The sequence below is a fragment of the Triticum aestivum genome, chromosome 2B (assembly GCF_018294505.1).
Source record: "Triticum aestivum cultivar Chinese Spring chromosome 2B, IWGSC CS RefSeq v2.1, whole genome shotgun sequence".
In the NCBI taxonomy this organism is placed as follows: Eukaryota; Viridiplantae; Streptophyta; class Magnoliopsida; order Poales; family Poaceae; genus Triticum; species Triticum aestivum.
Window position 1 is genome coordinate 550,207,806 of NC_057798.1, and position 13,605 is coordinate 550,221,410.

General features: G+C 48.1%; 2 protein-coding genes across 2 annotated transcripts; one reads left to right on the forward strand and one right to left on the reverse strand.

Moving 5' to 3' along the window:
- The first annotated feature begins 819 nt into the window (after positions 1 to 819).
- Positions 820 to 3,980, forward strand: LOC123039290 (probable LRR receptor-like serine/threonine-protein kinase At3g47570). Its single transcript, XM_044462512.1, has 2 exons — positions 820 to 3,526; positions 3,619 to 3,980. Exons 1-2 carry the CDS (start codon positions 859 to 861, stop codon positions 3,978 to 3,980), a joined length of 3,030 nt encoding a protein of 1,009 aa, XP_044318447.1. The 5' UTR covers positions 820 to 858.
- Positions 3,981 to 4,821: 841 nt separating this feature from the next.
- Positions 4,822 to 6,607, reverse strand: LOC123045966 (UPF0481 protein At3g47200). The gene has a single exon (XM_044469226.1). The coding sequence runs from the start codon at positions 6,420 to 6,422 to the stop codon at positions 5,181 to 5,183; it is 1,242 nt and encodes a 413-aa protein (XP_044325161.1). The 5' UTR covers positions 6,423 to 6,607; the 3' UTR covers positions 4,822 to 5,180.
- Positions 6,608 to 13,605: the final 6,998 nt, after the last annotated feature.

Below are 13,605 nucleotides of genomic sequence, written 5' to 3' on the forward strand. Positions count from 1 at the left end.
AAACCGATTGAACACCCTCGCATTCCTTTGCTTCCATAACGACCAAGTGACCGCGATGATCAGAGTGTCGAAACCTCTCTTTTCCGCCCTGTAAAAGTTGCCTCTTTCTCTCAGCCACCAACCGAGGGTGGTATCCGTGGGCAATGGGTCATTTGCGTTGACTTGAATTGTGTCCCATATCGTGTACCAGACCTCACGGGCGTATGTGCACCGGATGAGAATGTGGTCTGCGTTGTCCTCATCTTGAAGGCACGTGTAGCAGGGCGAGGGTTCTTATAGAGGTCAAAACACGGTACTTCAGATGCTTATAAGAGTACTGACGCTGCACTTGTTTCAACCCTTATTTAGAACTATATGGCATCGCATCAGCCTGTACCATTGAGAAGCTTGAATAGTTCCAAACAAAGTGTAAAAGCGACAAAGAACGGGGATACCTGCTAAGTGTGCATACAAGACTGAATTTGCTAAAAACAAAGTAGGGCGGCCGGCGATTCAGCACTAGAGCATATTTTTAAAAGCAATTAATGCTGTCAAGTGTCAACGTGTGCGCGGCAATTAGATATTTTTGATACTGCGTAATGCTAACGCCGCCTCTATTGCTACTTAATCCCTCTCAGAAGGGCAAAGTACAACACTCATCTCCACCTAAACCAACAATAGACATGGTCCTGTCTCCTCTGATATGCTATGCTTCTGAAGACTAGAGGTAGGTGCACTGCTTCTTCTCTCTGAATATTTTGCGCACTTTCTTTCATACATCGTACTTTCCGCTTTATTCAGATCTTTTACATGTGAATCAGGCGCACTTAAACTCCAGTGTTGCATCACGAAATAGGGAGCGAGCGACAAAGCTATGTCATGAAGCTCCGCATGCTCATCGTATGGGCACTGTTGTTATTGTCTCATGGATCTGGAAGCATCATTTGTGCTGTCCTCCCTGGGAACGATACGGATATGCTGTCGCTCCTTGATTTTAAGCGCGCAATCACCGACGATCCGAAAGGGCTCTTGAGCTCATGGAACACCAGCATTCACTTCTGCAACTGGCAGGGTGTGAAATGCAGCCTCGTAGAACATGAGCGTGTTGCAGAGCTGGATCTGTCTGAGCAGAGTTTTGTCGGGGAAATCTCTCCTTCCCTTGGAAACATGTCATATCTTACCTATCTTAACCTTTCCAGAAGCAAGTTCTCTGGTCAGATACCACAGCTTGGCCGGCTGCAAGAGCTGGAGTTTCTTGACCTGAGTCACAACTCGCTACAAGGGATTATTCCAGTGACGCTCACAAACTGCTCCAACTTGAGGGTGTTAGACCTCTCAAAAAACTTATTGGTGGGTGAAATTCCCGCAGAAATATCCCTACTCTCCAATCTGACACGCTTGTGGCTTTCTTATAATGATCTTACTGGGGTCATTCCACCAGGCCTTGGCAATATCACTTCTCTAGAACATATTATTCTGATGTATAACCGGTTAGAGGGAGGCATTCCTGATGAATTTGGGAAGTTGTCCAAAATGTCAAACTTACTCCTTGGTGAAAACAAGCTATCAGGTAGTGTCCCAGAAGCCATTTTTAATATGTCTCTGCTAAATCAAATGGCACTGGAGTTGAATATGCTAGTTGGTACTCTACCATCTAACATGGGTGATGCTCTCCCTAACCTCCAACGTCTTACATTGGGTGGTAACATGCTGGAAGGTCTTATCCCAGACTCATTAGGCAATGCATCCGAGCTACAGCTGATAAACTTAGCATATAATCACGGGTTTAGAGGACGAGTCCCACCTTCTCTTGGTAAACTTCCGAAGCTCAGTAAGCTAGGTCTTGACACAAACAGTCTTGAAGCAAATGACAGTTGGGGCTGGGAATTCTTGGATGCATTGAGCAACTGCACTTCTCTAGAGATGCTTTCACTCTATGCAAATCGGCTACAAGGAATCTTGCCAAATTCTGTTGGCAACCTTTCATCAAATCTTGACAACCTCGTGTTTGCTAGGAACATGCTATATGGATTAGTTCCGTCAAGCATAGGAAACCTCCATAGACTAACTAAGCTAGGACTGGAGGAGAACAGTTTGACTGGTCCAATTGATGGATGGGTTGGAAATCTTGCTAATTTGCAAGGTTTATATCTTCAACAGAACAATTTCACCGGGCAGATTCCAACTTCCATTGGCAATAACTCCAAGCTTTCAGAACTGTTTCTGGCAAATAATCAATTCCACGGTCCCATACCATCAAGTTTAGAAAACCTTCAGCAACTCTTGTATTTAGACCTCAGCTATAACAATCTTCAAGAAAATATACCAAAAGAGTTTTTCAGTGTAGCCACAATTGCCCAATGTGCGTTATCCCACAACAGTCTAGAAGGCCAAATTCCTCACATCAGTAATCTTCAACAACTCAACTATCTAGATCTTTCATCCAACAAGCTTACTGGGGAAATTCCACCTACTTTGCGCACATGCCAGCAATTGCAAGCCATCAAAATGGACCAGAACTTCCTCTCGGGAAGCATTCCCATATTTCTAGGCAGTCTGAACAGCTTGATTGAGCTCAACCTTTCACATAACAATCTCTCAGGCTCTATCCCAAATTCTCTAAGCAAACTGCAACTTCTCACCCAGTTGGATCTATCCGACAATCATCTTGAAGGAGAAGTACCAGTAGAAGGAATATTCAAAAATGCAACAGGCATTTCCCTTAAAGGCAATTGGCGGCTTTGTGGAGGTGTACTGGACCTACATATGCCTTCATGCCCCGCTGCTTCTCATAGAAGATCTAGATGGCAACACTATTTGGTCAGAGTATTGGTCCCTATATTCGGCATCTTGTTACTCATATTAGTAGTGTGCTTAACCCTTCTCAGAAAGAGGATGCTGAGGATGCAGTTATCGTTTCCTTCTTCCGATGAGCAATTCCCTAAAGTATCTTATAAGGATCTAGCACAGGCTACTGAGAACTTCACAGTATCTAACTTGATTGGGAGAGGAAGCTGCGGTTCAGTGTACAGAGCAAAGCTAAACCAAAAACAGATGGTTGTGGCAGTGAAAGTTTTTGACCTTGACATGCAAGGTGCGGATAAAAGTTTCATCTCAGAATGTAAAGCACTGAGAAACATTCGGCACCGGAATCTTCTTCCAATTTTGACTGCATGCTCAACAATTGATAATCGAGGCCAGGATTTCAAAGCTCTAATCTACAAGTTCATGCCCAATGGCAACTTGGACACTTGGCTGCACCCGACAGGAGATGGAAAACCCCCAAAACAACTGGACCTCTCTCAAAGAATGAAAATAGCTGTTGATATAGCCGATGCATTGCAATATATACACCATGACTGTGAGAGCCCTATTGTTCACTGTGACTTGAAGCCCAGCAACATCCTCCTAGATTATGATATGACAGCTCGTTTGGGGGACTTTGGCATCGCAAGGTTCTACATTAAATCCAAGTCAGCGGCAGCTGGTGGTTCGAGTTCAATGGGTACAATAACTCTGAAGGGCACGATTGGATATATCGCTCCAGGTAACAATATGTTTCTTGCTGTAAATTTGAATGCGTGCAACGAACCGGTTGTTTACATGAACTTATGTCACACGTTTTTACCTGGTATTCAGAGTATGCAGGAGGCAGCTACCTATCCACCTCTGGAGACGTGTACAGTTTCGGGATAGTACTGCTGGAGATGCTGACAGGAAGAAGGCCGACCGACCCTATGTTCTGCGAGGGGCTTGACATCGTGAACTTTGTCAAGAGGAACTTTCCGGATCAGATACTTTGTATCCTTGACGCTTCTCTCCGGGGAGAATGCCAAGACTGTTCTCAGGATAATCTGGAAGGAGAAAACGAAGTCCACCGGTGCTTGCTGTCCTTGCTGAAAGTGGCACTTTCTTGCGCGAGCCAGGATCCTAATGAACGAATGAACATGAGAGAAGCAGCTACTGAACTGCACGCGATCGACACGTCGTATGTGTTTTGAAGTGGATGCTATGCAGTATGTACGATTTATTTTTTCCCATATCAGCTGATACGAAGCATGTAACTAGAGCTGTATCATACATTCACACTACAGTGGCCGTGTACACCGTTTGTACTGTAGTAAAAGTATTTCTTGGGCTGTGACTTTGTACCTGGTCTTTGAGATGCTCGATCTTTTTGCAAAGCACGAATCAGCCTTTGTGTTTTTTAATTGTAAAGGTGGTATGCATGTTCCTTCAAGATTGCCCTGCCGTTTGGCTTTTGTCTAACAAGGCGAGCATCGAAAGCTGTATATTTTGGTCAGGCTACTTCAGGACTGACTGCCTGGAGTGAACAACATTTGCACATGTTGGGATCCATTGTCAAGTTGATAGTAGTAGAGTGTGAGATACGCGGAGGCATGTATGCCCTTTATGCTCTGAATCAGGCATGACATAAACTAGAGCATAAGCATCGATGCTGCGGACACTCTTTTTTTTAGCCTACTGTGTTTTTTAGGGGAGAGCATCGACGCTGCTCACTGGAAGAATTGAATTGGTATCAAAAGGAAGAAAGATCCGTCTGGGGTGAGAAGGAAAGCCATCTGGCTCCAATGCTGCACGCCAGGGGCACTGCATGACTAGAGTACAAGCATCATTTATGTGTTCAAAACAAAATATGGACATTGGTGCATCCGCGCATGTTGTTGATCTACATCCAGATAAGAAAAGAGTTATATATGCCCACATGTAACTGAGTCGTGGAAGGACAGAAAACTTGGGGCCTTCCGTTCCTTCCACGTGTGAAAAACCTTTAGAATCAGGCTTAAACCAGACTGGCATTTGACCTTGCAAATGCTTAACTGAACAATTCTCCCTAGTCGCTAAAATTAAAATGTGTACAGTCATAAAATGTGCAGATGCAAATGCTCAATTGAACAATTCTCCACGACCATGAGAGCGTCCAACCCCCTCAAGATGTCCGAAGAACAGACGCTTAACACAATGAATTTGCTTATTTGTCACAAAAATCCTTCTCCCGCCAGAATCGAGTATATTAACAGGGTGCAACTCAAAGGGGGGGAGAAGAGTCCTTCCTTGACAAGAGAACCAACCAATCAATCGATCAATCAAAACTGCAATGCAAGCAACAAAGGAAAAAAAATGTCGAACTGTGATCCAGTCCACCTGCTGGAGGCTGGAGGCTGGAGCTGGAGCAAAGGCTAGGCCGGCGGGCGATAGTAGCTGTATGCGCTGTAGAAGGTCTGCATCATGGTGAGCAGCAGCAGGAAGACGCCGGCGACGACGGAGACGATCGCCCACGGGTTGGTGAAGTAGTTGTGCTGCAGGCTGGCCACCCACGTGCTCCACTTGTGGTCGTAGTACCGGTTCACCTGGTCCGACAGCCCGGAGAGGTAGCTGTCGTTGATGTCGAACACCACCTCCAGGCACAGCCGGTTGAACAGCTCCGCCACCTCGCCGTCGCTGCCCAGCCAGTGCTCGATGATGCCCCGGTCGTGCAGGTACTTGACGTCCTCCGCCGAGTTTATCAGGTTGTCCATGAAGATGGCGTACGAGGTGATGTTGTTCCCGCCCGGCGTCGCGATGTCCATGTGGCACTGCTCGAACGCGATCAGGTTCAGGAACAGCGCCTTGGTGCCGTCGTGGATGAGGATCCGCGGGATGTGGAGCACCCCCTTCTCGAACCGGATGTCCCAGAACCGGTCCGTGTTGCGCCGCCGCCGGCACCGGATGCCCGCCTCCCGTAGCTCCGACACGCAGTGCACGAACTGCTGCCGCCGCTTGTCGGCCACGCGCCGCAGCCCGGACCACTTCTTCAGCCACAGCCGCGCCGCCGGCGGAGGGGTGGGCTGCATCCCGGCGCGGAGGAGGCTGCGCCGGAACACGTCCAGGCAGTGCAGCATCGGGTTCGACAGCGGGTCGAACGCCGCCGCGGCCGCCGCGTCGGCGTCCACGGAGGATTCAAGCTTGAACCGGTCCTTCCGGTGCAGCGGCGTGTCCGTCGGCATCAGCGGGTCGAAGAACCGCACGGCGAGGCTGGCCACGGCCCCCGTCTGCTCCGGGTGGCCGAGCTGGATCCCGAGCAGCAGGTCCAGCACGAACAGCGGTATCTGGTTCTCGAGCAGGATCATGTCGCTGCGGATGGCGTGCATGGCGCCGCGCATCGCGAAGATGGGGTCGTGCCGCGAGTAGCCCAGGTCGTCCACGAACCCCTTGGCGCCGTCCAGCGCGCCGCGGAACAGCTCCAGCACGAAGGTCCCGTCCAGCACCAGGCACTGGGCGAAGTCGTTGGCCGGCATCCAGGCGACGAGCAGGCTGCGGGGAAGCGCCTGCCAGTGCGGCGACGGCGACGGGGACTTCTTGAGGTTGGCGTCGACGGTCTCCTTGAGCTTGAGCGTGATGAGGTACCAGCTCAGGACGTCCTTGTTGAAGACGGCGACCATTGGCGAAAGCTTGGCTTGGCTGGCCGGCCGTCTCGTCTCGTCTCGTGGTTACCGAGTCTTAACTGGGCCCGTTATGGACAGATCAAGGATGGCAAGCAACGTGAAGGATGATGATATTTTAGCTCGAAAATTTAATCGCAGATAATGATTGATGACTGGAGTTATCAGTGTTGCTTGTTGGTGCTGTACTATAATTATTGGAATTTCTTCTATAAAAAAGGAGTTTGCTGCCGAGTACTCCTTCGTAGTGGAGTACTTTGTTGCCGCCCTGGCGGTGCTCCGATTTTGCGACCTCGTGGCACATGCTTTTTTTTATGCTTCAGCTGGCGGCTCTACAGCGTAGCGTATACTATGCCTCAACTGGCCTGTATGAACTCATCTCATTCGCAAAAGAAGAGGAATTTGCTTACTTCAAGGCATCCAAACATCGCTTTTACTGTAAGCAATTTTCATGGCTTTGGTTGCTGCAAGATTCAACCAATCACGCCATCCTAATCATGCTCCAACCCCATGATGCTCCGACGTTTCCATCCAAATAACGCATATGTTTAACTAATACTCCATGTTATGTTTGACGAGCTCTTGACAGTGATCCTACGGATGAACATTCGATATTTGTTATTGTTGCATGTCAACGGCGCACCAATGAAATGGTCGGCGTGATGGGCGATTCGCTAGTGGAGGCTAGTGCCCGACACAGAGCTCAGGTTAGCAGATGCTTGGCTGAGGACCAAAAGTTGGCTAGCCACCCGGCACAAAACGGGCATCAGCTCCTGCCACCTCACGCCGTGACCGTGAAAAGAAGGAGGTTCTGGTCACACTTCGGAGATGTGGGGGGGGGGGGGGGGGGGGGGGGGGGGGGGGGGGGGGGGCGCACAAAGCCGGCGACGGCGAGGAGTGTGGTTGCAAACGGCGGATTTGCGATTCCTAGCCGTTGGGTGTCCTTCGGGAGTGCGGATTTGCGATTCCGGTAGTGGAGCGCACGCACGAACCCCGTCCCAAAGCTGAAGAAACCGCAGATCACTCCGTTCCCATTACCGGCGAGGCAAGGCCCACCGCATGTGGAGATTAAAGACTGAATAGTCACTGCAAGGAAGTTGATCATGGACTGTGGTGGCCGGAGCCTGCGGCAATAACTTGGCACGATGACGACCAGCCTGTGTCTCTCTCCAGGTCACTGTCAGTGGCAGGCAATAATCGGCCGCCGTTGTGGTTGGCTGCATCGTCCACTTCACAGTAATTGGCTTAACGTGTTTCAGTCTTAAATTCTTTGTAGAGTGGTCGCTCCTACGTAGGCAGACATAAATTGCTCGTTTCCTCCTGCATTCTCGAGTTTTTTTCTTCTGACTAAAACAATGCACATGCGTTGCAACGGGAGATAAATCTTCTAGTACGCCGGCTTGTGGTTTACCTGTCTATAATAATGCGATTATGTAAATAAATGATCATCAAATTCTATCCATGAATTACATTATATTTCGATCCGTAATTTTGATAAGTAAATTAAAGTGGAATTGGTTCAGAAGGTAAGTAATTAAGTTGATTTATTATCGATTATATAAGAAAGGTTGGACGAAAGGATGGTGGGAAGAAAGATGAAATGAAAAACTTACATTTTTTTTAAGTAGTAGAGAAGAGATTGCGGGGCAAGCATTCCCAACTTTGATTTCATTACAGGGTATCCTAGAGTATGGGCCGTGGATTTTGGGACCTCCTATTACGTGCTGTCTGCGCCGCGCAAGCAAACTGGCGCCTGCAGCAGCGGCTGGATGGGCCGGCCCACAAATCACGCAGCGCGAAAAAAGTTGGCCGAAAAACAGCACTCGATCGGGATTAATCTCGCGCCCTCGCGCTTAGAAACAGCCATGCTAACCACTCCACCGGCTAAATGCCTATGGTTCTTCACAGCGCGAACATTTTTAAGAAGAGAAACGTAGACACACTATTCATTTCGCATTATACTGTAGAGTTTAGATTCTTCAATTATTTGAAAACATGTGCACATATTACAAATGAAGTTCATGATCATTCAAAAAAAGTTAGCGCGTTCAAAAAATAGTTCACCAAAAACGAAAAGGTTCATGTATTCAAAATAAAGTTCACAAACTCAAAAGAAGTTCATCGATTTTCAAAAAAAGTTCATCGAACAATGAAAGTAGTTCATCAATGTGAATAAAAAAGTTCATCTAATCTGGAAAAATGGTCATTGATTTGAAAAAAAGTTCATCAGATTTGGAAGAAGTTTATCTATTTTGCAAAAAAAAATCATTGACTTTGAAGAAAAAATCATCGATTTTGAGAAAAAATTCCAAAAAAAACATCAAATTTGAAAAATAAGTTCATCAATTTTGAAAAAGGTTCACAAGTTTCAAAAAAAATCAGCTCATGGATTTCGAAACACGAGTTCATCCATTTGAAGAAACAATTTACAAATTTGGAAAAAAGAAAGAAGAAAAGAATAGAGAAAAAAAAGGACAAAGGACAAAGAGGAAATGAATACAAAATGTGTATCTTATTACAGCTGGTGAGGTGGTCGGATTGGTTACCCCTCCAGCCATGATAACCTGCAATGCGGGGGTTTGAATCATAGCTCGGGAGTAGTTTTTGGAGTTTTCTTTAGAAGTTTGAAAACAGGAAAAAGTGAAATATGGGCCGGCCCGCGAGTAGCGCCAAATAGGAATTGCCGTGGATTTTGGACTTTACATAGATGGCTTCAGCTTGCATTTTTGTGATGGCATGGGTTGGCCCATGCATACACGAGGCCTGTGTGATGACAAAGGAGAGAGCAACTAGTTAACGAGCGCTCCTTCGGAGAGGTTCGGGAGCGCTCCGCGGGCGACAAGTGTCACGCGCAGAGCGCTCCTGCGAGGGAAAACCAGCCAGCGCGGTTGGTTTTCGGTTTTCCCTTTTCAGTTTGTGGTTTCGTGCGTTTTTGTAGTTTAACCCTTTAACTACTAGAATTTTCTGTTTTTTCCTTTCCGCGCAATAACACAAAGAAAATAACGGCCAACCGCGTTGATTCCTTATTTCCTCTTTGTTTTCCTTTTTGTTCCCATTATATTTCTGGGAAATGAAGATTTATGGGGTAGTTACGGGTGGGGGCTATCAACACTATCAAATGTGACCTTTCAAGTAAGGAAAAAACAACTATTTTCTCATACACACGAAGCAAAGCCGTGGTTTGTATAACTTTACTAATTTGGAGCACGGCGCCTCCGGCATGGGGAACCTCCTGCTCGCCTTCGGCTCGTTAAATTTTGTAGTTACGGGTGGGGGCTATCAACACTATCAAATGTGACCTTTCAAGTAAGGAAAAAACAACTATTTTCTCATACACACGAAGCAAAGCCGTGGTTTGTATAACTTTACTAATTTGGAGCACGGCCTCCGGCACGGGGAACCTCCTGCTCGCCTTCGGCTCGTTAAATTTTCATAAACATCTTGAAAGGGGAGGATAGGTCGAAGTGTGTGTTGTGTGCTGGTCGTGTAGCGTGTTGGTTCATGCGGCGCGTTGTCCGTCGTGGTGTCACACGGCGCCTCCGGCGCGGGGAACCTCCTGCTAGCCTTCGGCTCATTAAATTTTCATAAACATCTTGAAGGGGGCATAGGTCGAAGTGTGTGTTGGTCATGCAGCGTGTTGGTTCGTGCAGCGTGTTGTCCGTCGTGGTGTCACACGGTGCCTCCGGCGCAGGGAACCTCATGTTCGCCTTCTGCTCGTTAGATTTTCATAAACATCTTGAAGGGGGGCATAGGTCGAAGTGTGTGTTGGTCATGTAGCGTGTTGGTTCGTGCGGCGCGTTGTCCGTCGTGGTGTCACATGGTGCCTCCAACGCGGGGAACCTATGAAGGAAATATGCCCTAGAGGCAATAATAAAGTTGTTATTTTATTTTTCCCTATATCATGATAAATGTTTATTATTCATGCTAGAATTGTATTAACCGAAAACTTGGTACATGTGTGGATACATAGACAAAACACCGTGTCCCTAGTAAGCCTCTACTAGAATAGCTTGTTAATCAAAGATGGTTAAGTTTCCTAGCCATAGGCATGTGTTGTCATTTGATGAACAGTATCACATCATTAGGAGAATCATGTGATGAACAAGACCCATCCGTTAGCTTAGCATTATGATCGTCCAGTTTTATTGCTACTGATTTCTTCATGTCAAATACATATTTCTCCGACTATGAGATTATGCAACTCCCGGACACCGGAGGAATGCCTTGTGTGCTATCAAACGTCATAACGTAACTAGGTGATTATAAAGATTCTCTACAGGTATCTCCGAAGGTGTTTGTTGGGTTGGCATAGATCGAGATTAGGATTTGTCACTCTGAGTGTCGAAGAGGTATCTCTGGGCCCTCTCTGTAATGCACAACATATGAAGCCTTGCAAGCAATGTGACTAATGAGTTAGTTATGGTATGATGTATTACGGAACGAGTAAAGAGACTTGTCGGTAACGAGATTGAACTAGGTATGAAGATACTGATGATCGAATCTCGGGCAAGTAACATACCGATGACAAAGGGAATAACGTATGTTGACATAGCGGTTTGACCGATAAAGATCTCCGTAGAATGTCGTAACGCCCCGGATCCGATGCGCCAGGTGTCTGCCAGTTATTCGCCGTCATTGCCATGTCATTTTCTTGCGTGTTGCATTTTATCATGTCATCATGTTCATTGCATTGCATACGTGTTCGTCTCATGCATCCGAGCATTTTCCCCGTTGTCTGTTTTGCAATCCGGCACTCCTATGCCCTCCGGCGTTCCCCTTTTGTCTCCTATTGTGAGCGGGTGTTAAACATTCTCGGAATGGACTGAGGCTTGCCAAGCGGCCTTGGTATAGCACCGGTAGACCGCTTGTCAAGTTTCGTGCCATTTGGAGGTCGTTTGATACTCCAACAGTTAACCGGATAACAGTAAAAGCCCTCTTTTGTGTGCAGCCCAACACCCCTCCAAAATGGCCCAATACCCATCCTAACCCCCTCTATGTTCTCGGTCGTTCGATCACAATCGCGTGGCCGAAAACCGCTCCTCATTTGGACACTCCTAGCTCCCAGAATCTATAAATTAGTCCCCCCTCCGAAATTTCGGGTCCAAGCCCTAGCTCCTTCCTCCGCGCGCCGGACGCGTCCGCCCGGCGCCGGACACGTCCGCCAGCCGCCCTCGCCCAATCAGATCCGGCCACGTGGCCCGCCGCCGTCCCTCTGCGCCGCGGCCCGCGGGGCCCATCTGGGGCCCGCGCGAGCCCGCGCGCCGCCGCCGCCTGGCCCGCCCATCGCCGCGGCCCCGCGCTGGCGCCCGCCGCCGTCCGCCGCCCGGTCTCCGGTCCCCGGAACCCGTCAAAATGCTCGGGCGATCTCCACAACCTAATTGGAGACCCCGACGCTTGCCCGGAGCTTTACACCACAACGATTGAGCTCCGAACACCACCAACCGTCTAGGGCGCCCAAGCACCCAAGAGGAACAAGCTCAAGGGTACCAAGCACCCAAGAGAAATAAGCTTCTCAACTTGAAGCTTCCACGTATCACCGTGGAGAACTCAAACCGATGCACCAAATGCAATGGCAAGGGCACACAGAGTGCCCAAGTCCTTCTCTCCCAAATCCCACCGAAGCAACTAATGCTAGGGAGGAAAATGAGAGGAAGAACAAGAACGAGAACACCAAAAACTCCAAGATCTAGATCCAAGGGGTTCCCCTCACATAGAGGAGAAAGTGATTGGTGGAAACGTGGATCTAGATGTCCTCTCTCTTTTCCCTCAAAAACTAGCAAGAATCCATGGAGGGATTGAGAGATAGCAAGCTCGGAGAAGGTCAACAATGGGGGAAGAACACGAGCTCAAAGGATAAGGTTCATTGGGGAAGAAGACCCCCTTTTATAGGTGGGGGAAAATCCAACCGTTACCCCACTGAACAGCCACGCATAGAGCGGTACTACCGCTTGGGCAGGGCGGTACTACCGCTGAGGGCGGTACTACCGCTCTCACCCAGCGGAACTGCCGCGCTGATGAGGAGGTCAGGGCCCTGGCCCCAGAGCGGTACTACCGTGGGAGTAGGCGCGGTACTACCGCCACTACTACCGCACTTAGTACCGTAAAACCCGACATGAAAAACAACGGTCTCGAATCAAGGCGGTAGTAGCCCGGAACCACTGCGGTACTACGGCCGAAGACCACAAGCGGTACTACCGCTCTGGGAGCGGTACTACCGCTTGAGTGCTTCAGCCGTACTACCGCTGTGGACCGCGGTACTACCGCGGGCGCCAGCCTTAAGCCACTACCGCGAAAACAAAGAATACTCCAAGGAAACCATAACTTCCATAACTTCTGCAAATGAGCTCCGAATTGAGCAAACTCAAGCTTGTTTGAAACAAGACAACGAGTAGCATCAAAAGAGCGAACAAAGTATGTGACAGGGAAGGTATGCTTAGCAAACAAAGGAGTGACACCTCCAACAGAGAAGAACCGGCATACCCTCCAACATCGAAAACATCATAGAAGATGCATGTGAAATCCGTTTTCGAAGAACTCGAGCTTGTCATGAACATGATCAAAAGCTCCAAATCTCACAAGGAGAAGAACCAAACAAGAACCAACAAAGATGATGCAAGGATGCAATGGTTTGAGATCTCTACGAACGATACGATCAAGCAACTCATCGAGAGCCCCCCTTGATAGTACGGCAAACGATCCTATAACCCGGTCTCCCACAACTACCATGAGACTGGTAAAATAGAAAACCTATCAAGGGCAAACCTTTGAGTTGCACATGGTCCACTTGAGCTAGATGATGACGATCTTGACTCCCTCAAGTTGGACCACCTTTCTTGATTGCGTTGGCTGGATGAAGACTAGTTGATTGCTCCCCCATACTCTACTGTGGGTGAGCCTCTCTTCCGCTCATCTTCACAAGTCCATTGTCACCACAATGGACGGCAAGCTTCAAGCACTTGATCTCTTCGTGATGCATCACTTGAACTTGCACACCGCAACCTAACCCCACAAAGAACTCTCACGAAGACCATGAGTTAGCACACAAAGCATAATGGACAATGCTTACCATACCATGGGATCACTTGATCCCTCGGTACATCTTGTGCGCTTTGTGTGTTGAATCTTTCCAACTCTCTTCATTTGGATGATGTCTTGAAGGTGGACATGAATGATCACACAATCT

Coding starts and splice junctions, on each gene's coding strand:
- LOC123045966 (XM_044469226.1), bottom strand. CDS start 6,422: ATGGTCGCCGTCTTCAACAAGGACGTCCTGAGCTGGTACCTCATCACG.
- LOC123039290 (XM_044462512.1), top strand. CDS start 859: ATGAAGCTCCGCATGCTCATCGTATGGGCACTGTTGTTATTGTCTCAT. Junction 3,527..3,618: donor GATTGGATATATCGCTCCAG/GTAACAATATGT, acceptor CCTGGTATTCAG/AGTATGCAGGAGGCAGCTAC.